Source organism: Pteronotus mesoamericanus, unplaced genomic scaffold (assembly GCF_021234165.1).
Source record: "Pteronotus mesoamericanus isolate MK-2021 breed Mesoamerican mustached bat unplaced genomic scaffold, CSHL_Meso_final contig_78, whole genome shotgun sequence".
Classification (NCBI taxonomy): domain Eukaryota; kingdom Metazoa; phylum Chordata; class Mammalia; order Chiroptera; family Mormoopidae; genus Pteronotus; species Pteronotus mesoamericanus.
Genome location: NW_026555258.1, coordinates 11,515,094 through 11,542,123, shown reverse-complemented (window position 1 = coordinate 11,542,123; position 27,030 = coordinate 11,515,094). Strand labels below are relative to the sequence as shown.

Sequence of the window (27,030 nt, the reverse complement as noted above, 5' to 3'; positions counted from 1 at the left end):
GTACGAATGAAGTGCTGGGGTGAGGAGTCAGGGTGACCTCGCTAGGCCTTCTGCTCACTTCCCAATCGGGGAAGACACCCTCCCCTCCCTTCCCCCTCTTCAAGCCCAGAGCTGCTCTGGAGCCCAAGTAGAGAAGGTGCGTGTGCACCGCAACAGCTTGCTTGTCCTGTGCCTTCTCAGAGGCCTGGAGAGCAGGCCCGGGAGGTTGCGGTGCTCTCTGAAGCCAGGCAGGAGGCCACAGGTTGGGCCCCAGGTCCCGCACCCCTGCTGGGCCGGGGGCTGCCTTCTCAGCCCCTTCCACCTGGCCCGGCTGGGGGATTTGGTGGCAGCAGCTGTGGGGCTGAGAAGGGGGAGAACTGGGCCCAACGCTAGGCAATCCCTCTCTGGTCCATGCCAGGGAAGCACAGAGAAGTGGGAGGGCTGTGAACAGGAAGTGAGGGCCCACTGGAAAGGCACTGTAGGAGCCGCGGCTTAAGGCAAGGGGCATCCGATCACAGGGACCCCCTGGAGGCCCCCAGGCGGGGAGGGGGTCAGCCTGTGGGGCAAAACCAGCTCCTCGGGCCTGCAGCCCCGTGCCGTTCTCCCACCTTCGCCTTGCAGCCCGCAGCACTCAGCAGGGCTGGCCCGCATCCGGTGCACGCCCCGCCCCCGGTCAAGGCACTTCTTTCCATCTCTCAATCTAGTCCATTTCTAAGATCTCCGGAAGCAGCAAAAATGAGGGGTACCCTCCCATTTTTGGTTTCCCTCCAGACGGGTGTGAGTTTTAACGTCGGTTCTAAGAATTCTATTTATACTCCCACTGACAAGGGCCTCCCTTGGAGGGGACTGAATGACGCAGGCCCTTTAAATCTCCCAACCTGTCCCAAAAAGTGATTGTCAGTTCAAGGTGGGGCAGGGCATAAGGCCGAGGAGCAGGGGGTAAGGCCCCGTGCTTCCGGCGGGGGGGCAGAGATGGTTCATGGGCTGAAGGAAGGGGCAGGGGCTGGACTTTCACATTTCGTTGTAGCACATGGTCCCTGGAAGGCGCAGGGAGTAGGGGGCAAGGGAGACAAGGGCTGTCACTGGAGGGAGGGAGGGAGGGAGGGTGTGTGTGTGTGGGGGGGGTGTGTACACGTGTGTACACCTGGAGGCCAGGGGCCAAATGTTTGTGCCCGAGGGTGAAAGCACACGTGGGTGGAAGCTTATGCGTGAGGGAATGTGTATTCGGCTGCACATGGTGGGGGGGGGGGAGGCGTGGGAAACAGTCGGAGGTTTGGCACGCCATGCCTTTCTTTCATCCCACAGACTCTGACTCTCCCTGTCCCCAGGTTTTCAAGGCCACCTCCATTCCTGCAAGGCCAAGCCCAACTCCAGGATAACGAAGCGGGGTGTGGCCAAGCAAAGGAAAACGGGGGCCTCAGAAGCTTACTCCGCAGCCCCGACTCTGAGCCTTGGCAGCTGGGCTCTGGTGCTGGTACCTTCGCACCAGCCTCTTCACGCCTCAGATTCTGAGAGTCCCAGGGTCTCTGCCGCCCAGGCTTTCCCGGAGGCCTGCTACCCTCGCTGCCTCTTCCAAGGCTGGGGGCCGGGGGCAGGAAAGCGGAGAAAAGAGCTCAGAGAGCCCACCTCACCCGCCTTCACCCATCTTCCTAAGAGGCCCCTGTTCTCATGGTGTGGGTCCTGGGGGACTGGGCGCCCCGTGAGTCAGGGGTGAGGGACTGCATGCACGTGTAGGGGTCTAAACAGACACACCCCAAAGGGTTAAGAGGTAAGTGATACAAAGTTGGGGACAAAGATTCAGGCTTCAGGAACGAGGGTGCCAGGGCCAAGGGGACACACACTCAGAGGAACAGGTGAGCGGTTTGAGGGAGTGGGGAGTATGTGGAGACAGGGGGACCTTAGAGACACAGGCAAAGGGGTGATGAGCCTGAGGCGCCCGAGGACAGAACAGCGTAGCAGAGAGGTGCAGACCCCGGCCCGGAAGGTGTGCGGGAGGGCCCCGCGCCAGGCACTTGAGCTCTGTGTTGCTTCCTTCCCACACCCCAAAGGGAACTGGGGAGCCTGCAGCTTCCACTGTCCCTTCTTTGTTTCCCAGGGGTCTTGGCATCCCCTTAGGGCTAGTCAGTAAGGGGTGGTCCCTTCCCACTCCACCAGGTACTGAACCTTGCCCTCGGGCGTGACCCTTCGAGCCAACACCTGGTACTTCTCCCCACAGGCCAACCGCCCAGCTGCGCCGAAGTAGTTAGTGATGGAGGACTTGAGGTGGGACAAGGACGAGTCATCTTCACTGATGCTCTCAAATGTGTGGCTGTCGATGCCTTCGTCCGGCCGCTCGGGGCCCGAAGCCCCCTCTGCACCGCTGTCCGAGGGGCAGGGTCCCCCCAGCTCGGCCGCCCGCCGCTTTGCCCGCAGTGGCGTGTACGCCGTGGCTGCCAGCTTCCTCTTCCGGCTGCCCACTGTCCGTCTATGTCAGGGGGGGAAGAGAAGGATGGGAATGAGATGGACGAGCCCTCACAAGCCCCTCTCCCGGAGCACTCTGCTGGGCCCCAGGCCCGGGGCCAGCCCAGGCACAGACTCCCCCGCTGCAATCCACCACAGCTCCGTGAGGAAGGAAACTGGCTCCAGGGGAGAAGCCACCAGCCGGGGAATGACAGAGCTGGGACTCAGACCTAGGTGTGTCCAGCTCTAAAGCACACGCTCTCTATGTTTCGGATCTCAGCCCCGCGCAGGCCCAGGGGCACCGTCCTCTGTGCCTGCCGAAGCCGTGTCCTGCTCACCTGGCCTGCCCTCACCTGGGCTTGTGTAGCCAAAGGAGTCAGGTGGGGGTAGGGTGGCGGTTAGGGATGAAAGTGCCCCGTGCCCCAGAGTCTGGACTGGAGACAGACGTGTGCACATGTGCACACACAAGCGCACAGAGGCAGGCGTGGCAGGGAAATGGACACACAAGAAGAGGCATGTTCACAGACACGTGAAACAGAAAGAACTGAAGGACTAGTGAGAAGAAACTGGAAGAAACAAATGAAAATCCAGAGGCAACACCAGAGAAAGACGCCTAGACAGAGATGGCTGGTGATAGAGAATAACTCCCAAGACACGTAATTTTACTTTACAGGGGCCTCCAGTACCCCAAAATCCAGCTGAAGGAGACGGAGTTCAGAAGAACTAGTGTATGTGCTTTGTAGCACCACCCTCGCTGTGTTGCTGAGGACTGGCTGTGGCCACTGGACCCTCAGCGAGGCCTCCGGGACTTCTGTCCCTCTTCTAGACCCTATACCCTGCAGGGAGACACGCTCCTCTGCACCAGGTTTCCAAATCGATGGCTCTCTTCCTTCAAGACCCGGAAGACAGAACTAGGGGTGGGACCCTGCAGTCAGGCACAGACACGCAACACCATGGCACACAGAGGCTGAGGCCCCCAGAATGAAAGAACCTCGGGTCCAATGACCCCAGAGCTTGGAACTGCCCGGAAAGAAAAACGCGACACCACCTTCTGCAGCGGTCAAAACGGAGCAACCAGGAAGTCCATTCTCAGACCAGAGGGTCTCAGGCCCAGGCTCACAGTGGCAGACGGCCAGGTCCCTCCGCCCAAGACTCAGATGCACAGAAGGAGCCGCCCGTCACAGATGTGGGAGGTGGAGGGCTGAGGGCGAGGACAGAACGGGAGGCCAGACTGCCGGGAGGCTTACCTGGAGTCATAGGACAGGCTGGTGGAGGCGGAGCCAGAGGTGCTGGCGGCGTCTGTGGAGTCCACGTCTGAGAAGAAAGTCTGGCCTAAGCTGGCACTGGGAGGGAGGAGAGGGTGAGCCTGCCGTCAGCCCTCGGCGCCCCTCGTGACCTCTCCAGCGGTCCCTCGGCCCTCCGACACGCACCCTTCATCCCAGCAGGGCCCCGTTCCCACTGCTGAGCTCCCTGCCACCACGCCTGCAGTGGCTGTGTCCTCTCTGCCCGTCCGTTTCCCACCCTTCCAGAATCTAAGGCCAAGGAGTCAAGGAAGCCGCCCCTGACTGATCAGAAGGCGATGATGAACATGATCCCAGACACTTGTGCAACACTTCACAGGCCCAACGTGTTTTCCTTTACAGTATCTCCTTTGAATCTCATCGCCACACAAAACCAGGTGAGGAGGTTCACAGAGGTTAAAGAATTTTGCTCAAGTTACGCAGCCAGTAACCAGCGCCTACCGGAAAGCACTGAGCGACCTTAGTGATTTCAGAAGTAAAGCAATGGAATGTGCAGACCCTCCCCTTGGGTGGCCCACACCCCGGGTGCTGTGGGAACACACAGGGAATGTCCGAGGCAGCCTGCGGAGGGGCAGTGAGGGCTTCCCGGAGGAATGTGAGTGTGGGATACCCACAGCAATTCCGGTGTAACGTGTGGGGCCGGGAGAAGCAGGAGAGGGGCCGGAGAGGTGGGGAGAGCCCGGGCGAGGCTGGCCCTAAACGCCGCTCGGAGGGGCTGCCCGCGGGAGCCCTGAAGACCCCCCAGCAGGGGCTCTGATGTAGACCCTTCAAGCAGCCTTAGGCACCCAGAGTCCTTCAAAGGAGGGCTCCCAAGCCCTCAAAAGGCTCCTGCCTCGCACTTTCCAGAGCCTGCCTGCACCGCTGGGGGTGGGGGGGTGGAGGTGGGCGCCTGCTTGGTGTCATCGCAGCCTCCAGAGTGGACCTCTCTGCTGGGCCCCTCGCTGTTACCTCTTTAAACTCTGAATTTCATCCAATGTGAAGTCAAATATGCTGGCCAGGTGGTGGTTGGTGCTCCAAGCCGAGGTAAAGTCGCTCTGTGGACAGAGGAAGTGGGGGGAGGGTGGGTCCGCGAGCATCAGGTCTCCCCCCTTCCCCTGCCGCGCTGACTGAGGCCATGCAGGCTGGGCCGGTGCTGGTGCCCGCAGAGGGCGGGACCCTCCCGGGGCAGGACTCCTCGCTCGCTCGCTCTCATTCCCAGTCCGGACCAGGGAGCCACGCCACCCAGCTCTGGGCCTGGCTTTGTCCCTGGCCTGACTGCATGTCGCTCCCATGTCTGGGTCTCAGTACCTCAGCTGCAGAAGCAGACAACAGCCCCTGGCGCGCTCCACTCTGAGCGGTGTTAGGAAGCACCGTCGAACGGAAAGTGCCTTTGTAAACTGTGAGGTGCCTGACAGGAGGTGGGAGGCACTGCTGATGCTGCTGCCTGAAGGGGGGCTTCAGTGGGGCCGCAGGGCACTGAAGGGGGACAGCGACTGCTGGAGCCCTGGGCTCCGCCACTGCCTGAGGTGCGACCTCAGGAAGGTGACTGCCGCTCCCTGGCCCTCAGTTCCCCCACCTGGACAGTGGGGACAAGGATACTACCTACCCTAACCCCGCTTCAGGTTCTAGGGAGAACTTGGGGAGCCCGGGGTGTTTTTTGTTTAGTTGTAAGAGGAGCTGGCTCCTCCTTTATGGGAGATGGGACAATCCCCTGGGCCTGGGGGACTCACTTTCTGCACAGGAATCCCTAGTGTGTGCTGACCCTGCGTGTGAACGTGGAGAGTAAGAAAACAAGAAACTAACACTGGGAATGGCATCTTCCAGCAAAAACTTTGATCTTTTTCTTCTATAAACTCGCCTTTTTTGCTGCTGGAATTCATGAGGCAACAAACTGTGGAGACAGAAAAGGGAGAGGGTTGCCCAGTCAGAGCCTGAAGGCCCAGGAAGGGGCCCAGAGGGAGGAGTGGCAGGGGCTGCACTGGGACCACAGCCATGGGGGCGGGGACGGGCGCTCCTTCAGAAGGAGCCTGGGGCAGCAGGTGTGGGAGGGGACAGAGGGAAGTGTCATGGGCAGAAAATAAAGAAAGTGCCTCTCCAGGCACATGCATCCAGATGCTCTGCCCCCCAAGCCCAGGGTGAGGGGGCTCAGCTCCACCGAGGAGCCTCGGACTCCTTGCACTCCGACTTCCCTGCCTCAGCCCTTACCCGGCAAGGCTGGGTCCCAGGATCTGGCTTTCCCTCCAAGCAGGGCAATAAGGGGCTGTGGCGGAAGGAGTCGCAATGTGGGACCAGCCCTGGCTCGGCCCCTAACTGGCCGCACAGGGTGCCTCCAGCAGGCACTGGCTGGGCGTGCACCCTCCCTGCCTGCTTGGGTGCTAGCAGGCTGTCTGGGCCCATCGCCTGGCCTGTCGGCGGGGGCTGGGAGCGGAGAGCAGAGATCCAGGCTCGGCTGCAGCCCCGGTCCCTGGGTCCCCGGGCACTGACCCAGGCTTGCTCTTTCCTCTCTTACGCAGCTCAGAGGAGGCGCCATTCTCAGTGGGCACCAGGCCCTTGTCAGGCAGCAGCTTCCCTGGCGGGTTGGGCGGGACGCGGATTCGCAGGCGGAAGATGCACTTCTTCTTCTTGATCTCCTTGCCACAGAGGAACCTGGGGGTAGGGGTGGAGTGGGCAGGGGAGGAGAATCAAGCATTAAACCCACTCTCTCCGCCTCCCTGGACCCAGAGCCAAAATCCCGAAGAGCTGCAGATTCCTCAAACTCCCAGGTGGAGGCTGAGGATATGGCTGGTGGTCTCTCCCTCTCCTTCCGCTGCATGTGTGTGGCTTTTGCTGCTCCTCTCTTCTCTGCCTCAACCAGCCCTAAGGCCACCTGGCACAGGAAGGCTACCTCCAGCTCCCAGAGGAACACCATTCTGCTCTCCGTTCTCCTCAAGGAGACGCAAAGCACCCCTAGGCACTGCCCTCCCCCTTCCCACACCAGCTGGGCTGCCAGGAGGCTGCAGTGGTGACTCAGACACAGCCCTACCCTCAGGAGGCTCTCCCCTCGGAGGACAGGAGCCTCGCTGGCTCCAGAGCAGGGCTGTGTCTGGGCCCCAAACCGTGAGAAGGTGGGAGGGAGTGGGTGAGCCTGCCTCGCTGTGTCCTCACGCCTACACAGGGCTGATGGAGAGTGGCAGTTCCATAAATAGCTGTGGATGGAACAAATGAATGAAGGGGAAGAATGTGGGCAAAAGCACGAGTGGGAAAACAAAGGGCTCAGAATGGCAAAAGGGACCGTGGCGGAGTCTCATAGGAGGCCACGAATGATGTGCTAAGGAGCCTGGGCAGTCCCTGTGGTTGGGGGCGAGGGACATGTTCGCTGTGTGTCTGAGAAGCACTCAGACAAGTCTGGACAGGCAGCCATGGGCCATACGGCCCGCCTGAGGGAGGGTGAATCGGTCCCTCGGTGCCTGGCTCAGAGCTACTGTAGGTGGCTAGGGCAGCAGGGGCCCTCAGAGGTCGGGGTGCAGATGAGAATGTGTCACATGCTGCCGGGAGGGTCGAGGAAGCATCACAAAGGAGGTGGGGTGTCCCCTGCATCTTGAAGGACAGGTAGGATTTAGCCAGCCGAAGAAAAGGGGCGGGGGACTCAGGCGGGGAGCACACCTTGAGCAAGGACTATGAGGCAGGAAGAACCTTTAGATTGAAATCCCACCTGTAGGGGGGCCCCACGGCACTCCCTTCCCTGCACGCACCGGCTTTTGTAACTGTTCAGCGCGTTGAGGAGATGCGGTCCTCGGTCGGTCACGGGGGTGCTGGTGAGCTACGGGGGAGCAGGCCAGCAGGACAGTCAGACCCTGACATCTGGCGTCTGAGGAGGCCGCCGCCAAACACCCGCCTCCCCCTCAGTCTCCCGAGTCCTCCAGGTGAGATCCACTCACTTATCCATGACCTCAGACAAGTCTTTTCACCTGTGCTCAGTTCCCACCTGTAACTGGGGCGAGGCACTCCTGTCCCAAATGCATCAAGAGCCTTAAAGGCGTCCATGCCCTTGACCCAGTGATGCTACTCCATGGACTCTATCATAAGCACATAACACGAAACATGGACAAAGGTTTACGCACAAAAGTGTTCACGGCAGCCTGGTTTCCAATGCTGGGCCAATGGGAAAAATTGGGGAGAAACTATGTCCAACAGGAAAGAAGTAAACTATGGTGGAAATCCATGCAGCCTTTAAAATGTTCATGAAAACCCTTCCATGGTATGAAAAGGTATAATATAATGTAAACTGCAAAAGAGTAATTAAAATACTGAATAATCTAAACCACGTAAAAAGAGAAAACACACAGAGAACAGAGGATGGAAGGAAATGCGCCTGCGCATTAACAGCAGCTGTTTCTGGGTTGTGCTTTTCTTTTTTTTTTTTTTTAACACATATACCTCCTTATGCTTTTTAGTACTTTAAAATTGTTCTACCAGGAACATGTAGCTGTTTTGTAAATCAGAAAAAAAAGTTGTTTTAAAAAATATACCAGCTCTACCTATCCTTCGGGGCTTTATAATATGTATGTCTTATAAATTATCAAACACTGTAAATGAAGATGTTATACGAAAAACTTTGGCAAAGCATAAGATTACCTTCTTCTTTTTTTTTTTTTTTTTTGTAAATCCCTGTCTTTTCAAAGAAGGATTTGGAGCAGTCAGCAGAGAAGATGGCTCATTTGAGATGTGGCAGAGAGGATTCTAAGGGTGTCAAGAGGAAAAGGGGACATGGCTCCACCATGGGAGTCGTTGGGGAGGGCTCGGCTCGGCTGCATTCTTCTGCTATTCAAAGGAGGACCAGCAGGGGGCAGGCCCACCTCAGTTTTCGTCCTGGCCAGGCAAATTGGACTAGGTCAAATATCGGTGGAGAGTCCTGCTCCAGCCAGACTTGATCCTTAGTTCTGTACAGCTGAGTCTGTGAGATCCTAACCTGCCCACTGTCAAAACCTGGGTCAGGAAGCCCTGGGCACAGCACAGGCTCAGAAGTATGGATTCAGGGATACAGCAGCTCAGAGGCTCTGGGTCTTTATCCCAGCCAGCAGCTTACTAGTTAGGGTTCAGAGTCCTGGATCCTAGCCGACACTACGTGACCCTGGGAACACCTCTCTGGACCATGGGACCCCCACTGTGGTATGGGGTCCTGCCATTCCGCTGTCCCACAGTCCCGCATACCTTGCCAAGCTGCAGGAGCTCCCAGTGGTGGTTGACAAAGGCCAGGATCTCCTCGAAGTCAAAATACTTCTTCTTGCTCTGCACTCCGAGGTTGTAGAGGGCCAGGTGAACCACATCCACCCTGAGCAAGGGGGCAAGGATGCGGGGCCAGGGTGAGGCAGCAGCCAGGGCCGGAGCCTCCTGGGTCAGGGCTGAAGGGCAGGGGCAAGGCTGGGACCTGGTGGTTGGAACTGGAACTGCTCCTGGAGGGGCGGGGGGAGGAGAGGAGCTGGGAGAGGGCAGGGGGTGCCTGGGCCCAGCCCCGTGCTCTCACCATCGCAGGGGGAGCCTCTCAATGTACTCTGGGCCCTGGTTACACACGGAGCAGAAGAACAGGTAGAACCTGTGGGTGGGTGGAAAGGGGACCTGTGGTGGGAGGGACTCTGACGCCCCACCCTAATCCAGCCCCCTCACTCCCTCACCTCCCACCTGCCTTCCTCATTCCTAAGGCTCCTGGCTTGGGGGCGGTGGTGAGGACAGGGCAGGAAAGAGACCAGGAAATGCTCCCCTGCTCCTTCTAACCCTACCTCAGCCCCTGTCCCCAGTGTCATTGCCCTGGAGCATGGCTGCGTTCAGAGAGTTGAGCTAGGCTGGGCTGCAGGGGTCACACTCTTCCCCTCTAACGCACACATGCACGCAATCACCAAGGCACACACAAGCCTCCTGTTAGCTTAGCCTCGTTGGTTAGAAACTGGATCAAGTCATCCATTCACCCAGTGATTTCTATAGCAACCCTGAGCAGGGGTGGGGCAGGGCCTGTGTCACTCCCCCTTCCTTAGACTCTTAAAAAGACTAGGGCTTAGGGAAGGTGGGGCTTTGTCTAAGACACCCCACAAGTCACTGGCAACTGGGGATGCGTTCCAGAATGCTCCTCTATGGGAAGACCTCCCCCAGAGAACCCCACTCACTCTAGCGTGGCAGCGACTGAAGGAGTTGTTACTACTGTCCCCTGTCCCCTGTCCCCCCACCTCACACCCAAGGCTGAGCCAGACCCGATTAGCACCTACCGGTCTCCAAACATCATGGGCTCATTGAGGCACTGGGTGCAGGCCTCGTGGAACCACTGCCTGCACCGGTAACACTGCAGCATCCGCAGGTACCACCTGGAGACAAAGAGGAGCCAGGGTCACCAGGGCCCTCACTCCCAGCCAGACAGGAGCCTCAGCAACCTTTCCCAACGCAAACTCGCCCTCCGCTGCGGCAGGGGGAGAGAGCCCAGTTATCGGGCACTTAGGCTGAGCCAGGGGACGTCCTGGAAGCAGGGCACGTGAAACCTCATTTGATCTCAGGATGGGACACTATCCCCATTTTACAGGTGAATCAGAGATTAAATGGCTTGCTCAGGGTCACTCAGAAAGCAAGTGGCGGATGGTGATTCAAATCCTGGTCTCCCTGACTTCAAAGCACTCTTCCGCCACACTACGCTGGAGTTCCCATCTCTGGATTGCACCCCACACGCTTCTTCCCAAATACCACCGACAGGGGAGAGTTTGCCCAGGAGACTTCATGGAAGCCTAACGGCTCCTGTAACCAACAGGGCAGCACTACGTCTGGTTTCTCTCGCCTGGTACTGTAGCTGCCCTCTCATGGCCAGCCAACAACTACTGAACGAACATAAGTTAAGAGCAAAATGGTATTTCCTCAACAACAGCCAATGCTTGTCAGGTGTGGTCCATGGACCACTGGCATCAGAATTGCCCGGGGTCTAGGTTAAACTGCAGATCGCTCAGCCCACTCCAGACCCGCTCAGTCTTTGGGGAAGGCCCAGGGAAATGCATTTTAAACAATCACCCTGGGTAACGCTGCTCAGTCAGCACTGAAAACCACTGCCTTAATGCTGTAAAGGTCTCTATGAGAAAGGCATTTCTCCACAGCCTCCAGACCCCTACTTCTCAACAGAGCCTGGGGCTAAGATAAGGACTTTAAGGTGTCCTAGAGGCTGACTTTCTTGAGGGCAGAGATCTCTTCTGCCTGGTGGTCTGGAGCAGTCGCCATGGCTACATGGAGGCCGGGCCCTCAAGGAAGAATCGGGCAAAGACCCTTGTCCCATAGCCAGGGCGAGGATCCCCTCCACAGTATCCTCAACATAGGATCCCCCATCCCCTCCTTGCCCACCCCCAAGGACAAAGATCTTAGTATCTCACCAGCAGCCTGTTTCCTTGGCTCTGGCAATGGAAAGGTTTAACTTCTGTACATCCCCAGTAACAGCTCACATGTAAGTGCCTAACAAGTGCCAGGTCCTGTGAGAGCCTTTAGGGGAACCACCTGACTCAGGTGCTGCTCGCAGCCACCGTATAACGGGAAACTATTATGAGAACTGAGGCTCAGGGACTGCACAGCGATCACGGGGGTTTGGACACTGGTATCCAGGCTCTTAATCATTGTGTAATACCTCCTTCTTTTCCACGGTGCCCCAGGAAACCACCTTCACCCACTCTCGCTCATCCCTACCGTTCCCAGGAGGCCCCGGCCCCCGGAGCCAGGCCCCGCCCCGCCCGGAGGCCCCGCCCCATCCCTCCCCGCCCCGGCGGCCTTACTCTCCCGGCCCGCCGCAGTAGCAGTAGCACTGCTGCTGGTTGGTGCGGTGGGGCGAGTCCCACTCGAGTTCCTCGGGCTGGTAGGACAGCACCATCTTCACCGCCTGCAGCGTCCTGGCGATGGCGCCCTTCTTCACCGCTCCGCCTTTCTGCGGGAGATGAGGGGTCCCGGTTGGGCCAGAAGGGAAATGCCCACTAGGGGGACCCGCAGATATTCCAATAAAGTCAGACTCAAGGAGCTTTTCTCAACAATCCCAAATCCATCCTCTCCCTTTCCCAGAAGGATCTCCATTAACAGTAATAACCACAACAAATGTAATAACTAATGAGTGTGGGCACATCCATGGTTTTTTCTTTCAATAGTAAGACTCCACTTATTGGGGGGCCTCCTAGTCCTGATACTGATCCCGTATCCCTTTTACAGTTCAGGGAACTGAAGCTCCGGAAAGCTAAGGAAGCTGGCCAAGGACAAACGGCTGGTAAGTGACAGAGGCGCTGTCTGCCTCCAAAGCCTTGGCTCTGTGACCTGGAGTCAGGCCTGAGCCCAGAGAGTGGCTGGGCTTGGCGACTGGAGAGGGGAGAGGCAGGGGCTGGAGGACTGGGGGCTCACCCGCACAGCCAGTGCGAAGATGCAGCGTCGGCAGAACCAAGGTGTGAGCAGAGTCCGGTCGGCACTGCCTGCTATGGGGATGTGGCACTGCTGGTGGTAACCTAGGCGGAGGAGGGGTGGTGGGTGCCCGCAAGGAAGCCATGGCCCAAGGCCAGTCGGCCCAAAGGCGGCAGGGCTGGGAAGGGCTGCAGCAGGTCCTAGGAGCTGTGCGCCTGCCAGCTGCCAGGGGACTGGCTGGCCTTGCTCTCGCCAAAGCAAGCCAAGTCGGTGTCCAAGCAGGCGACTGAGAGACAGCCTGGGCCCCCGAGGGGGAGGGCACCAAGGTCTGACTTCAGCCTCTGGGCCCCATCTCTCCCACTTATCCTCTCCATCCAGGGAGGCTCCAAATTACATAACCGGTCTCACTTTCCAGAAGCCCCAGCTGGCCCCAAGAGTCCCCTTCTCGGGCCCTCACTCGCAGAGACTGGCCCCTGTCACTGCAGAGCTCCAAGAGAAACAGGAAGCCAGCCGAGGCCCCAACAGCGTGAGGCACTGCCTGTCAGCGTCCAGCGTGCGTGGAAGGGGCAGGGAGGGGAAGCACAGGTCGGGGCCTCCTCAGTGCCCGGCCAGGTCTCACTCACCCAGGCCGCACTTGCCACAGATGAGGATCTCATTCAATGGCCCTGATGTCTTCCCCAGGCAGATGTTACACTTGGGCTCCTCCCCTGGAACTCCAGCTGAAAGAAAGAGAGAGGCCCTCTGAGGTCTAGTTGGCTGGAACTAGGAGTTTTAAAATCACATTCCAGGTGCCAAGCTGCTGCATACTGAGCCCAGCCCTGGGCCCCACAGGCCAACTCACTGAATCTCCCCAACCCCTCTGAGGTGCCTACTGCCATTACCCCATTCTAAAGATGGGGAAAGTGAGGCTCCGAGAAGTTAAGCCCCTTCCTCAGTTAGCAAGCAGGAGAAGCGGGATTCAAACCCACGGCTGTTTGACATGGAAGCCTTTGTTCTTTTGATCATGCTCCCTCTCCTGCCTGATGTAACTTGATTTATTATGTAGTTTTTTTTTATGTTAAATAATGTTTTAAAATTTTATTATGGGAGAGCAATAGACAGAATGGTATAATCTAACTCGGTTCTCATTAACAATTATGAACTCATGGCCAATCCTGTTTTGACAATATTCCCTCCTACTTCCTGCCATTATTTTGCATCAAGTCCCAGATACCCAGTCATTTCCAGTCAAATTTCAGGATTTATCCCTGAAAGATTAGAACGGTCTTTATAAAAAATCTGTAACTACAGCATCTTTACTGCACCTAAAGATTAAAGATGATTTCTTTATATCAAAACTTTTCACATATCCAATTGTCTCAAGTATCATAACAATTTTAAGTTTGTTCAGTTGCTTTTAAACTCTAAGTTCCCTCTCCATCTCTTTTTCTTTGCATTTCCTTTTTGTCTTTGTTGAAGAAGATATGTGTTTATGTGTGAAAGGTTTGAGTCAATACATTAAATACATGTTGACATGCGTTTCTGTCTTGGCACTGCCCCCCGCTGTGGTCCCTGGCGCACAGGGGGCCTTCCTCCTCAAGGTCTGCTAAAGGCCTTTCCTCCCCAGGTGGCTCCCTGTGCTTCTCCTGAGAGGGTAACCCAGGAGAGCAGGCCCTTATTGCTCTGGATCTTTATATAAGAGGTCGAGGTGAGAGGGCAAAGCAGCCGTCTGCGTTAGCCACAACACCCTGGAGAAGAAGGCAGCTTAGAGGCTCTGCTAACTGCCTGGGTTCTGTGGCCCCTACTTGGTAGGCTCCTGAAATCATCTCTTATGGTAACAAATTCTTTAGAAACAGCCCCCCTATAACCCTGGGCTAAGCATTTTACGTGGATTACCTCGTTTAACCACTCTGTGAGGCCAGTACTTCCATCATGTCTTTGTTTCAGATGACGAGACTGAAGGTCAGAGAGGTTATGTCCCTTGCTCAAGGATATGCAACTAGTAAACGGCAGAACTAGACCTCTGTCCAAGGAATATCTGACCCTAAAACCTGACCCCCCCATACCACCACATTTATTCTTTGGATGGAGCATAAATGGCAAATAGTCTGCTAAGAGATCCATGCTGAAAATAGAGGAGTGTTGTGACTGATTATGTGACGTCTGTCATGTGTCTGGGAAGGGAGAATGGTAGCAAGAATGCCACCGATTTGCCATCTCTGTAAGACAGTGTCAGCTCTCTGAGGGTAGGGATGGTACCCAACCCAGCTCCCTTTCAACCCTGAAAGCTGGTCCGCCTCCACTGGGCACCTTGTCCATCTTCGCTCTGCCTGGTCCAGCTCTGCTTTCTTGGTCTTTCTCCCACGGACAGAGCTGCCTCCACTAGTTTTCCTCACAAGTTGATAGGGGACACTATGCTCACCTAGAGTGACAGTTGGGATTGCCTGGGCCCCTCCCTGTTCCTAGCCCAGAGTGGCTCCGAGCTGTGTGCAGCAGGCGAAGTGCAGCCAGGAGGGAGACACAGGCCTGGGACCCACCCGGCTCCCGCTATCTCCTAAGTCGCCTTCGCCACCTGCCGGCCTCCCTCATGAGGCGTGGGTACTCCAGGGGAAGACGAAGGTCCTAAGGGCCTTTCCATGCAAATGCACAACTGGCGTTCTGATCAGCCTCACAGGTGGGCTTGGGGTTTCATGGATAAGGTCGGATGGCAGGAATAAGAGACAGAAGGAGACGAGGGGGAAAATGGCGGTAGAAAAAGAGAGAAGACAGGAGGTGGGGTGCGGGGAGGGGGTCCTGAAATCTGAGGAAACACTCACCATGCTGTATGTCCTTCCACAGGACCCAGTACTTGGAATTATCTTCAAAAGTCACAAGGCAGCTCTGCTTTGAACTGCTGACCTGGGGCACAGAGAGGGAAAAACAATGGGAGAAAGTGGCTGGGGAGAAGCCATGCAGCGGTCTTCCTCTCCCATTTTCGTCCCCACAGGGCGCAGGGATTGATGTGACCCCCTCCTTGTGCTCCGGAGAGTAGAGGTGTCCCAGAGGGCAAGGTCGATGGTGGCTCCTGGAGGTAGTGTGTGCCCAGCCCTTGGAGTTGTACAGTCAGGGCCCAAGGGACAACGTGGTGGGAATGCTGAGGACAGAACAAGCCAGATGTCTGTCTGTGATCATCTCGAACCTTATTCCATTTTGTTTCATAGGCTCGCAGAGCACTTTTCTAAAGAGCTGGTTGGGTGATGTTAGCTCTAAGGATGGTACCTGCAAAAACTCCTTCCATGTTCTGCCTTTGAGTGTCAGGGACAAGAAGGGAATTTCCCCTCAATCCCCCATCCTCCGTCACCAGGCTGAGGTCTAGGCCACAGGCTGAGCAGAGAGATGCTGAACCTGGGAACAGGGGCCAGGGAGAAAAGGTTTACCCTCTTGATCTTCCCGAGGTAATACAGTCCATCTGTCCACCGGCACAGCACATACTGGCCCTCTGTCAGCTTGGACATCAGGTCTTTGAAGTTATTCTTGGCTTTTGCCAGGGCCCCCTTGTTGGGGACGTGGCTGGTGGCACCATAGGAGTCCCGAGTCCCTGGGTCCAGAGCTCGATTATCCATCGGTTTCCACTCTTACTGGAAGAGAAAGAGAACAGGCTTTTTCTTCCGTGCTTTGGGGATAGGGGAAGGGAGGGAACAACAATTTTATGTGCTCGGTGGTACATCCCAGACACTTTTATCATCTCACGAGATCTTCTTGACAGCCCTGCGAGGGGGACATTATTATTCCTATTTTACAGGTAGGGAAATTGAGGTTTGGCAAGGGGAAGTGGCTAAGGGGTTCAAGGCAGAATCATGGCTCATAGTCAGGTGAGCCGAACCTCAGTTCTGCTCCCTTTCCCACCCATACCACACTGCCTTCTGCTGAGAAGCATCTCTCAGCCAAACACAGAGCAAAGTCTTCCAGGTCAGGGACCTGAACCACACACACTCTCTGGCTTAGGAACCTGAGGCTTTATCCCCTAAATCCTTTCATCTCATTGCACGCACAAACTAATTACTAAAATTTGGCAACACACCAAAAATATATATTTTTTGCTGATCTGACCCCCCAAATAAGTATAATTTTGATTGATTTACAAACAAATAAAAATAGCAATTACCTACCCTTTTTGCTCCGAAGTGAGTTTTTAAAATATCCGGTGTCTATATTTGTATATAAGAATTTCTCGTACCAAAAGTTAACCAATCTGATGCAACCTTATTATGCATGTGACCAATAAGAGGCAACTCTATTATATGACCTATATATTTATGGTTCAAGACAGGGCATTCACACCTGACAGCTGTTGTTGTGTTTGCTGTTGTCATTTTTTATTTGACAATTGAAGGGAAAAGAGGTCAGTGCCCCTGACTAAATAGTCAGGTATTGCATGTTCTAAAAATTCTTGCGGCACACGAGTTGAAAATTGCCGCCTTAAGCAAACATACTGCATGCTTTCGTTCTCGAGACGAGCAGCAGGAAGCCTTATACTCTGAATCCTACCCTGAGAGCTGGCAGAGAAAACTCACCCAGAAAGGAAAAGGCCTGGGTGGCTTGTGAACTGGTATAGACTTGGCCATCTGTGTGTGTCTTCTGTAATCTCCCTTTCTGTTCTCAATTATGGGATGATTTAATGGAAACCAATGCTGGGACATTTAAACTCACTTGTGCTTTTTACTCAGCTGCAAATTTGCCCTGAGCAGTTGTCACCCCCATACCTGTCTCTCACCAGACTATAAAGTGCTTTCGCTCTTCCTGTTAATGGTACTACTGGGGTCCCTAGGACCCCCAAGCCTCTTAGATCTCTCTGACCAATGAGTTGCCACGTCCACCAACTTTAGGCGCAGTGACTTCTGGTGTCCTGTTGTCTTTTCCATCCCTCTGTCTTGGTCTGCGTTAGGGCCTCACCTTGCCTGGGCCACTGAGTCATTCATTAACTATTTCCTGCGCCTGTGCTCACCTTGTGCTCACCTATGCTGGTCAGCTGCATAGGATGGGGGATGATACCACCAGCGCCCAGGCCGCCTCCCCACCAGACTCCTCCACAGGGCCACCAATTCCCATCTTACTCTCTGCTGGAAACCTCTGCAATGCCTTCCTAAGGCCTCCTCCGCCCCTCTCTGGGCTCCCCTGGCTCCATGCCCCTCCATACACTCTCCACTAAGTCAAACACTGCCTCCTTCTGTTCCCTGCACCGGCTCCTCTGTCTGGTCTCCTCCCTCTCTGCCATGGCGCTGGGCACCTGGTGCTATGGTTATCTGTAGACAGGGACGTTCGAGTATATACTCCTGTGAGGCTGTTGGATGTCTACGCAGTATGCCGGTGAGCATAGTGAGCATATGAAGCTAAAGACATGTGTGTGCATGTCGAGGGTGCCCGGGCAGGCAGGGCACTGCTGGGGTCTTGGCTCCCCAGATGGCGGCGTGCCCACCCCGCGTCCCCATTCCTCTCTTTTCTTCAGGGCAGAGTGCACAGGCACTGAACAGGGTATGGGGACCTTCACCGCCACCTGACGCCCCGGTTCGGCGAGGTCCCCGCCCGCCGGCCTGGGGCCCGGGGCCGCGGCAGGTTCATAAACTGACACTTCCTCTCTAGCCCTGCCGCTGGGAGCTGGCCGGATCGCCGCGCCCCCCCCCGACCCCCCCGCCCGGTCCTGGCTGGGCGCGGGGTGGGGGGGGGTCACGGGTGGCGGCCCCCCACCCACATCTCCATCCCCCTGGAGCGGGCCCCCGTGGGCTGTGATTGGCTGATTCAAACCCATCTGCAAAGAAATGCCTCTTTGCGGGTTCTCGTCGGCGTCCAGTTCAAATCCGCGGCACAGCGCGGGGCCAGGCGGGGGCAGGAAGCGAGGATGATTCATGCGCCGGGGCCTCTCCCAGGGCGGCCGTTGGCTTTTTAAAAAGGGTGTTAAGGAGGGGGGGGAAAGCTTGCAGAAGAACCCCCTTCGGGTCAGTGGTCCTCTCTCTCCTCAGTCACTCCGACGCCGAGCCTCCTCCTTCCCCATTCGGCCGCAGCCTGACTTCGGACGTGAGCAAAATCCCAAACGCCCCTGTAGGTCTCCCCCACACACTACTCCTCCCCCCGAGAAGAAAAAGTAAAGATTTGGGACAAGGGAATAGCGACCTGTCACCCACGCCCCCCAAAGTTTCGGGGACCCGGGCGGGGTTCCCGCCGCAGACACCGGCCAGCACCGTTCGGCCCCCAGGCGCGCGGCTCCCCAGGACTCCAACCCCCCCGCCCGAGGCGTTCAACGCCCAGCCAAAGTTCTGGGAGATTGCAAAAGAGAAGAGTGTGGCGGAGAGTGCCCGGGCCCCACCGACTGCCTGCAGCGCTCAACTTACCGCGAGCCTGCGTGTCCGCCGGTCCCACTTGGAGTCTGGCCACCAGGCGCATCGGCGGCAGAGACCGATGCGCTCGGCCCGCGGCTGCCCGGCCGAGTGTCCGCTCGTGGGGCCGGGGTCGGGGTCTCGGCGGGGGCGGGGCGGGGCGGGGGCGCCGCGGGGAGGAGGGGGGAGGAGGAGGAGGGAGGGGCCGGGGCACTCAGGAAGGGGCCCCCCGGGCGCGGGGCGCCATCTTTTTCGCGTTTTCCCGCGAATTATTGACGTCCCGCTTATGTAATTAACGGGGGCCGTGCCGGCCTTGCCATTGGAGCCCGCGGCCGCGGGGCCCCGCAGCGACCCGCCCGCCCGCGCGCCCGCCCCCGGGCCGCCCCCGCCGCCACCGCGCGCCGGGCGCAGACACGCGGCGCGAGTGCACGGACGCAGAGGCAGTGGCGCGACACGGCCGCAGCACTGGGGTGCAGGCGCAACGCCGGCACACACAGAAGCAGCACTCGACACGCGCAGCGCTCAGAGCAGGCACACACTTGTCCAGGAAACAGCTTTGCGCACAGGACACAGACCTACAGCTGGCACAGACACAGCAGGGAGGTGCAGACTCACAGCGAAGACACGATCCAGCGCAACCCAAACGGGATTCACACAACAGAAACGCACAACACCCTGCGCTGGCAGTGCGGGCAGCACAGAGACACAGCACAGATACAAGTCCACATCACACCATATTGATGGCACGTCATACAATAAAGAGACAATTACAGAGTGTAGACACAGGTACAAAACACAGACAGACACACAGTGTACACAGCATAGACACACAACAGAACTTACGTATAAGATAGACCAGCAAGCACGGTAACAAAGTACACCAACAAATTGCACTCAGTGCAGGGAAACAACACAAAGATAACAGTTGGCAAAAACCTACCACATACACAAACAACGTATTAAACAAGTGGCACACAATGAAAGACAACATCCACGGTCCTAGGAATAGCAGATGGATGTTGAGGAGTAGCAGATAATAGCAATGAGCATGACTCCCGTCCTATCGGGCCCTTGCCCTGGGGAAAAAGGGCCAGTTTGACCCCCTCCTGACTCACTCTTGGGGGGTGGGGGGAGAACACTTGTCAACAACATCCCGCTCTTTACCTCCTTCCTTATCACCCAGCCCTCCTCTCACCTGCTACTGTCACCCTCTGCAAACACCCCTGTGAGGCTGGGGGTGTGTGTACATCATGGGAGTGGCCAGCGGACTTGACTTCCCCAGCCTACCCCAGCTTTTGCGGATCACCTCCAAGCTGCCCACCCTTGGCCTCCTGCTTCCAGCCCTCGGGCTATGATCTCTCTGGCTGGCTGGGTCTGCCTTTAGGATGTGCAAGGCAGAGATTACAGAAGGAAGCGCCTACCTCTTGTTCTTATAGGCCAGCTCTGCTGATCACTGGCTATGGAACCTGAGCATATCACTTTAGTCCTTCAGCCTCAGTTCGGGTGTCTAAGTAGAGTTGTTGGGAAGGTTAGAATTAATATATGCAAAACCCTGGGCACTCAGTGGGTATGCAGTGACTGTTGTACTTTGTCAAGAAGTTATATATTCATTGAGTGCCCCCCTGGATAGAACTAGAACAGGGAGCTGAGGGCCCACAGTCTCTTGCGGCTGTCAGGTGTTGGTAAAAGCAGGAGCAGCAACAACACATATATAAATATGGCAGGCGTGGTGCAGTGAGCTGGACGAGGAGGAAGGGTCTTGCCCTCAAGCCCAGCTCTGCCTTGGAGCCAGTGTACGATCTTGGGTGGTAAGCTAGCCTCCCTCTGGGCCACAGTTCCTCATCTGTTCAAAGGGGGTAATCATACTATTCCATCTCACAGGGCTGTTGCATAGATGAGGTTAATATCAGATTAAGGGTGAAAGTTAAAATAGCACGATGAAGGAGCAGGTACTTTTGTAATCAGAAAAAGAGATGTATAAAGAGGCATTGTTAAAACTGCCAAATGGGACAGAAATGCCACTGGAAAGGTATAGTGTCGCCAGTGATGTTCAGTGGCGGCTCTAACTTTGAATTGAGAAGATAAATATTATGAAAGAAGTGGCATTTGGGTAGAATGTGGAACTAGGGATGTGAGCCTTTCAGGTGAAGGCGATGGTACATGCAGGAGCCTGGGCTGGAGCGAGTTGTGTATGTTGGGCTGGAGTTCAGGTGCGTGGAGGGAAGCAGTGGAAGGTGAGGCTGGAAGAGAAGGTGGAGCTCAGTGTAATGGTCTGAACTTGATTTTCAGCTCATAGGCCATCCGAGGCCACTGAACTAGGTGACAAGTGGTGCGTGTTCTAGAAGACGCATCAGAAGTCAAGAGCAGAGAAATGCCATAATCTGAACTTGCTGTGAGATCTGCAGAAGTGGGTTCAAAGTGTGGACAAAGAAGAGAAAGACGGTCCAATGTTAAAAAAAAAAAATGGGTTAAGATATCAACAGGCAATTCACAAAAGAGGAAGCCTAAATGGCCAAAAATATGAAACAAGGTTCAACCTTGCTGGTCATGTGAGAGATGCAAATGAAAAGAGTCTGGACACACCATTTCACATCCCACAGACTGGCAGAGGAAAAAGTCTGTTAATCGGGAGAGGGGGTGGGGGTGGCAAGGATGTGGGACCTTTGGAACCCTTGTAAACAACACCGACAGAGACACAAATGGCTACCACTGCTGTGGAGCAGTCTTCGGCAACATCCAGTCACGTTCGAGATGCTGTTATTTACAGTTCACTGGGTTCACTCCACATATAATTGTGAAATTAGACAGTTATTAACTATTCATCAATAGCCATCTAGATAGAGACATTGTGATCTATTCATACAATGGAATAATATACTGAGATGAAAAAGAAACTAAGGCTGTAAGCTTCACCATAGATATTGTGTAGGAAAAGACAATATCAAGTTGTAGGGTAGGTACAGTGTGATACAAATAGTTGTTTTAAACACTCATATATATTTTTAGGGTTCCAGTCAGATAGGAAGAGTTTAAAAGATGCATGGAATATTAAAGACACCCCATTTAGCAGAGTGGTCATGTCTGGAAAAGGAGGAAGGGCAATGAGATCAGGAAGAGGTACACAGGGCTTTAATCCTATCTGTGATTTTTTTTTTATCCTCATGCAAGGACATCATTTCATTGCTTTTTAGAGAGAAGGAAAGGGAGAGAGAGAAACAGCCATTCGAGAGAGAAGCATTGTCTGCCTCCCATACGTGCCCAGACTGGGGATCATACGTGCCAGATTGGGCACTGAACCTACAACCCAGGCATGTGTCCTGTCCAGGAATCACACCTGCAACTTTCTGGCTACAGGACGATGCTCCAGCCAACCGAGTCACACCAGCCAGGGCTGTAATATTTTATTTTTTTAGGAAAAAATATCCGAAGCATATGTGACAAGGTGTCAAGATTTGACAACGCTGGGTCCATAGTTGTTCTTTCTGGTCCTTCTTCTCAAGTCTAAAACTGTTTCTCCATTTTCTGTGTGTTTGAGGTATTTGATAATATAAACATGGCAGGGGCAGGGAGATTCTGCCCAGGTGGCAGAAGAAGAAGTTTGTTCCCATATGCAGGGCCATTAGAGGTCAGTGTCCCAACATGACTGTTTTGTGATTTGCCACAGCTTGGTGAACCAGGCCCAGCAGGTGGCAGGTCCGTTTACAGGGGACAGAATGGAGGCTCGGAGAGGTGGAGTGATTCTCCCAAGGTCACTCACGCTGGGGGGTTTGGTCTCCTCCGCTTACCTTCGGCTGTGTCTTTGCGCCTGCCTATCATGGGGCACAATCAGAGGCCAAAGATCCTCAGAGAAGGTCTCCTGCTTTGCATCCTCCTCCTCAGTCCGCTACATTCATCTATTTTTTCTTTCATTTAAGGGCAACTTGGAAAATGTAGAAAAGCGCAAGGGAGAAAATGAAAGTCGCTTGTGACTTTTCACTGCCTTATTTTTATAGTCAACTTTTGAGGTGTGTAGATAATTCATACATAATAAATTTGCCTCTTTTAAATGCACAGCACTATCCTGAGAGAAAGATTTCATTTTGGAAATCTTTGTCAAGTGCTAGACGAGGTAGCCTATATGAAAGGGCTCTACAAAGAAGAAAAGGCTTCTCACAAATAGGAATACTTGTTACTGTGGTTCAGTTTTTGGAAACAACCATGATAAAGGTGCTATCGCCCTTGGATGCAGGTGAGCAGCCGGGCGGGCCTGTGTTTCGTTGCCTGAACTGGGGTGTCAGTTTATAATGTCCTCAGCATGGAGGTGCTGAGAGTTTTCAAATTATAGTAGAAAGCATATTACTGATCATAAATACTGATTGCTAGCAGTATTTAAAAATTTAAAAAGAACAAAAACCAAAAACAGAACAAGAAAAACGCAAAACAGATGACAGGGTCAGACTGTGACCTGCTGAAGGGCTTGTGGCCTTGGTTGGCTGCCAAGCCATAAACACTTCTACCTGCGGCTTTTGTGGGGAAACGAGAGAAGTCAAGCAGGAGGGTAGAAAAGTGCCTTCACCCAGGCCCGGGGGATCCTGTTGGAACTTCAGACTCACTGTGGAACCATACGTGTGTCTTACTTCTTCTCTAATATGTAGTCTCTCTGGCTGTTAAAAATAAAGTGGTGCCTTACCTGTATTTTCAATGGTCAGCAAATGTCTGGAAACAGGCTGAGGGCAGGCACTTTGCTAGGAACTGGGCAGGGAGGGGGAGGGGAACAGGGGCAGACGTGCAGTCAGGTTGGATGCGAGGCCCCTGGTGGGCAGGGGGCAGGACACACACATCGGGAGGTAAGTCAGCAGACGCCACGCTTTGCTCAGAGAGTTCCTTCCTATTGCGGCGGTGAGATCTCCAGCAGTCCTCTGGAATTGTTCTACTGCCAAAATTTCTTTAAAAGTCCCCTGGTTGAGTGAGTGTTCTGTGATATGTGACATTCTCACACATTGCAGAAGGAGTTTGTGCCTGGGTGGGGCAATGTCTGAGTGACCTTCGGGACCTCTTTCAGCCTGGAGAGGCTGTGAATCTGGCACCAGGATTCCAGGGCTATTTGGGATATCTTTGAGTCTCTTGCTGCTCTGGGAGAAATGCGCCGTGGTCTCTTTTCTGTGGTCTGTCCTGCTCGCCGGTCGCTGGGCCTAAATTGGGGGAATAGCTCCAAGAGGTTTAGATGGCACCACTCAGATCTGCATCTTTTGGCCACTTCTTCCGAGATCATAGTTCAAGGTTGCACATGCTTCTTGCTGCAGAGGAAAGGAACTGTCTGGGCCAGAGCTGCGTGTGGGTAGCTCAGCTTGCGTGGGAGATGCCCTGGGTCAGAGCTGTGGGCTGAGAGCTCTTGGTTCCAGGTGCGGTTCAGCCCCTTGGGGCTGGATCCCACCTATGAGGCTTCGACAGGCCCAGGGTGCGTGTGACGGCTGGTGTGTCTCAGGCAGCTAGAGGATAAGGGGAGGTGGGAATCCAGAGCAGCCGGCACTGAGGAAGGAGGCCCTAGGTAGGGTCCGTGGGGACAGCAGGCATGGTATGTATGGACATCCAGCCAAAACGGAGAGACGCTAAGGCAGCCGGGCAAAAGGCCAGGGGTGAGCACGGCGAGGTGGGGGAGACCGGGACGGGCCTCTGCAGCGGGTGCCGGGTCTGCGTGGGTCAGGGGAGAGCAGAGAGCAGCCCAGGCTCACACAGTGAGTGACCTGTTCACGAACCTGCACAGCCAGCCCTGCATGGCAACCCACCCTTGGTGTGGCTGCAGGGCTGTGTCCTGTTCTGCAGCCAGGGGGTGGCCCGGTGTCAGCTCGAGTGCTCCCCACTCCCCACTCCACTCGCTAGCCACCCCACTTTGGCCATCACAGGGGGCAGCACCGGGGGAGGGGAGGACCCTTCTCTCATGGCTAATTTTGTGTCCACTTGGCTAGATTTTATTTTATTTTTATTTTTAGAAAGAAGGGAAGGGAGAAAGAGAGGGAGAGAAACATCAGTGTGCCAGAGATACATCGAGAGGTTGCCTCTCATGTGCCCCCAACTGGGGACCTGGGACCTGCCCTGCGACCCAGGCATGTGCCCTGACCGGGAACCGAACCAGCAGCCTTTTGGGTTGGCAGGCCAGCGCTCAACTCACTGAGCCACACCAGCCAGGGCGCACCCAGTTATTTCATCAGGCACTAATCTAGGTGTGGCCGGGAGGTACTTTGAGATGTGGTGAGCATCTGACAGTTTGTGGATTTAAACAGAGATTACTGTTGATAGTGTGGGTGGGCCGCACCCAATCCGTTAGAGCCTTGAGAGCAAACACCGAGGTTTCCCAGAGAAGAACTGCTGCCTCCAGACTCCAGGACCAGCTCGGCCTGAGCTTCCAGCTCCTCAGCCTGCCCTGCACATTGCAGCCTTGGCAGGCCCACGGTCACGTGAGCCAGGCTCTAAAAACTAAAATAAAGATACCTCTAAATATATGTGTATGTTTACATATATATACATATCTATATATATACACACAAATATATACACACACATAAATATATCTCCAATTAGCTCTGTTTTTCTGGGGGACACTGGCTGAGGAACCACCTTTCACAGCCCTTGAGAACAGATCACTGGCCAGGCCTTTGGTAGCCCATCTCCCGAGCACCTAATGACACGTAGGCAGGTCCCCTCATTCCTTGCCCTCCTGCCTCCCTGTCTCTGTATCCCAGCTCGCCCCTCCTTTGGCAGACTGCACCCTTGAGCTTTACTGTGTCTCCCTGCTCAGGACCTTAAAGAGGCTGGAAGGACCCAGAGGGGAATGGAATCGAAGAAGAGCAAGCTTGGTGGTGGCTTGGAGCGCTGAGACCCAGCGGTGAGATGTCTGGCTTTTCAGGACGCAGGCGGCAGCCTGGACAACTGGGTCTGTCTGCTGATATTTCCTGGGCCTTGGCAAGAGAGACCGTGCCAACATTTTTACAGCATGCAGAAATGGTTTTCCCGGTAAGAATCTTCTGGGTCAGTGCCTGCTGCACCATGGGAGGTGGCTATTTCCGGCTAGCTATGTAAATAGGATGGAGACCTATGGCCTTGTTCAGTCGAGATTCTTGGTTAGAAGTACCCATAACTGTCTCTGGTCATCTTAAGCAAGACGGGGTGTACTGGAAGATCATGAGGGCTCTGGGAATTGACGAGTGGCTGGAGAGCAGGCTCGGACAAAGGGCGGAGCCAAGAGAGCGCAGGAATCCCAGCTAAGGAATGCTGCAGGCACAGTCTGATCCAGGGTCCTTTGCTGAGAGCGCCTTCGACCTGCCAGGGTCCCCTTACCCCTCACTCCGGAGGCAGCCCCAGGAATGAATATCTGATTGGGAGATATTACATTTCACCAGTGCCTGTCCGCTGTCCAGGTGGGAGGAGATGCTGGGGAAGAGTTTCGCTTCACAGGGCTTTGGTAGGGATGGTGGCCGTGGGAAGCCGATACTAGTTTTTCCCTTCCTCACAATGGGGAGTTTCCCCCAAAAGGGAAACCAGGCTTCTGACGTAGGGGTGAATACCAAACAGATTGTAAGTGGTAGCTTATAATCTCTTGGAGCTACAGTCCAACCCAAACCAATAACAACCATTAGATGGTATTGCTAAAAAAAGGAGCAAGGTAGAGTGGACAGAACTTAGGGTTTGAACTTGGGCGACCCAAGGTCAAATTCTACCACTTACTAGCATCATGAGTCTGGAGCAAGAGCCCCAATTTCTCACTCTGAAAAATGGGGATAGAACTAAAAATGGGGCTCATGAAATCGCATGTGACAATTTTGTGAACTGTGAAGTATTTTGAGCCTTGATGGGATGCAGCATTCACGCCTGAGGCATCCTCTCATTTCCGTGCTCAGCCGAAGGCCTGGTTCCCAGTAGAAGCCCCAGAAGTGTTTGTTGCGTGAATGGGTGAACAACTGATATGATGATGATCATCATCCTTATAACTTGACCATCAGCTTTGCAGGAAAAAACAAAAAACAAAACAAAAAAAAAACAGGCAAATGCTGTTGAACTCTGATGTGAGTTTCCAAAGCTGAGGCCTCACAAATGAGCCTGCATCTTTTTTTTTTTTTTCCTTTTTTAACAACCCTTTTGACGTTTTCACTTTAATATGTGAAACCTGGCTACTTGTCTCAGGGAGTGTTTATGGAAAAAAAGCTTCCAGTTGGCTTTGGGGCAGCCCATAAAAATGTACTGAAAACCCTGACCAGTTAGAAGTTCGGAGTTGTTGGAGGACAGAGACAGTGACGCCATAAACCCTGGTGAGGCCCACAGCATTTCAATAATTAGCTCTCTGGGCAAGAGGATGCGTCCTTCATTCCTTCCTGGTTCCTAGTCAAAGGATGGGGCCCACTGTCTGTTAAAGAGAAACCACAGCTTTCAAATAACAGACAAACACATCTTTAACACAGGCAGTCTGTGATTCAAACGGTTTCAAGAGGTACGGGGGAAGGAAGGGTTTCCAAGGGTTTTAACTGCAGCAGCTGATCAGAATACCCAAACCTCTCCCTCCCTGCCAGCTTTCCAAATCCTATCCCTCCCTTTGCTCAAGCTTGACCTCCTCCAGGCAGCCCTCCTTGATAAGCCCAGCCCACTAAGGGTTTGTTCTT

General features: G+C 54.8%; 1 protein-coding gene across 1 annotated transcript; it reads right to left on the bottom strand.

The window, feature by feature from the left end:
* Positions 1-1,226: 1,226 nt before the first annotated feature.
* Positions 1,227-18,482, bottom strand: PHF19 (PHD finger protein 19). The gene is made up of 15 exons (XM_054584905.1): positions 18,416-18,482; positions 15,467-15,667; positions 14,867-14,948; positions 12,695-12,790; positions 12,075-12,175; positions 11,465-11,613; positions 9,935-10,030; positions 9,202-9,270; positions 8,889-9,009; positions 7,430-7,497; positions 6,183-6,344; positions 5,502-5,589; positions 4,668-4,753; positions 3,666-3,761; positions 1,227-2,443 (listed from the first exon to the last, which is right to left on the bottom strand). Exons 2-15 carry the CDS (start codon positions 15,650-15,652, stop codon positions 2,101-2,103), a joined length of 1,743 nt encoding a protein of 580 aa, XP_054440880.1. The 5' UTR covers positions 15,653-15,667; positions 18,416-18,482; the 3' UTR covers positions 1,227-2,100.
* Positions 18,483-27,030: the final 8,548 nt, after the last annotated feature.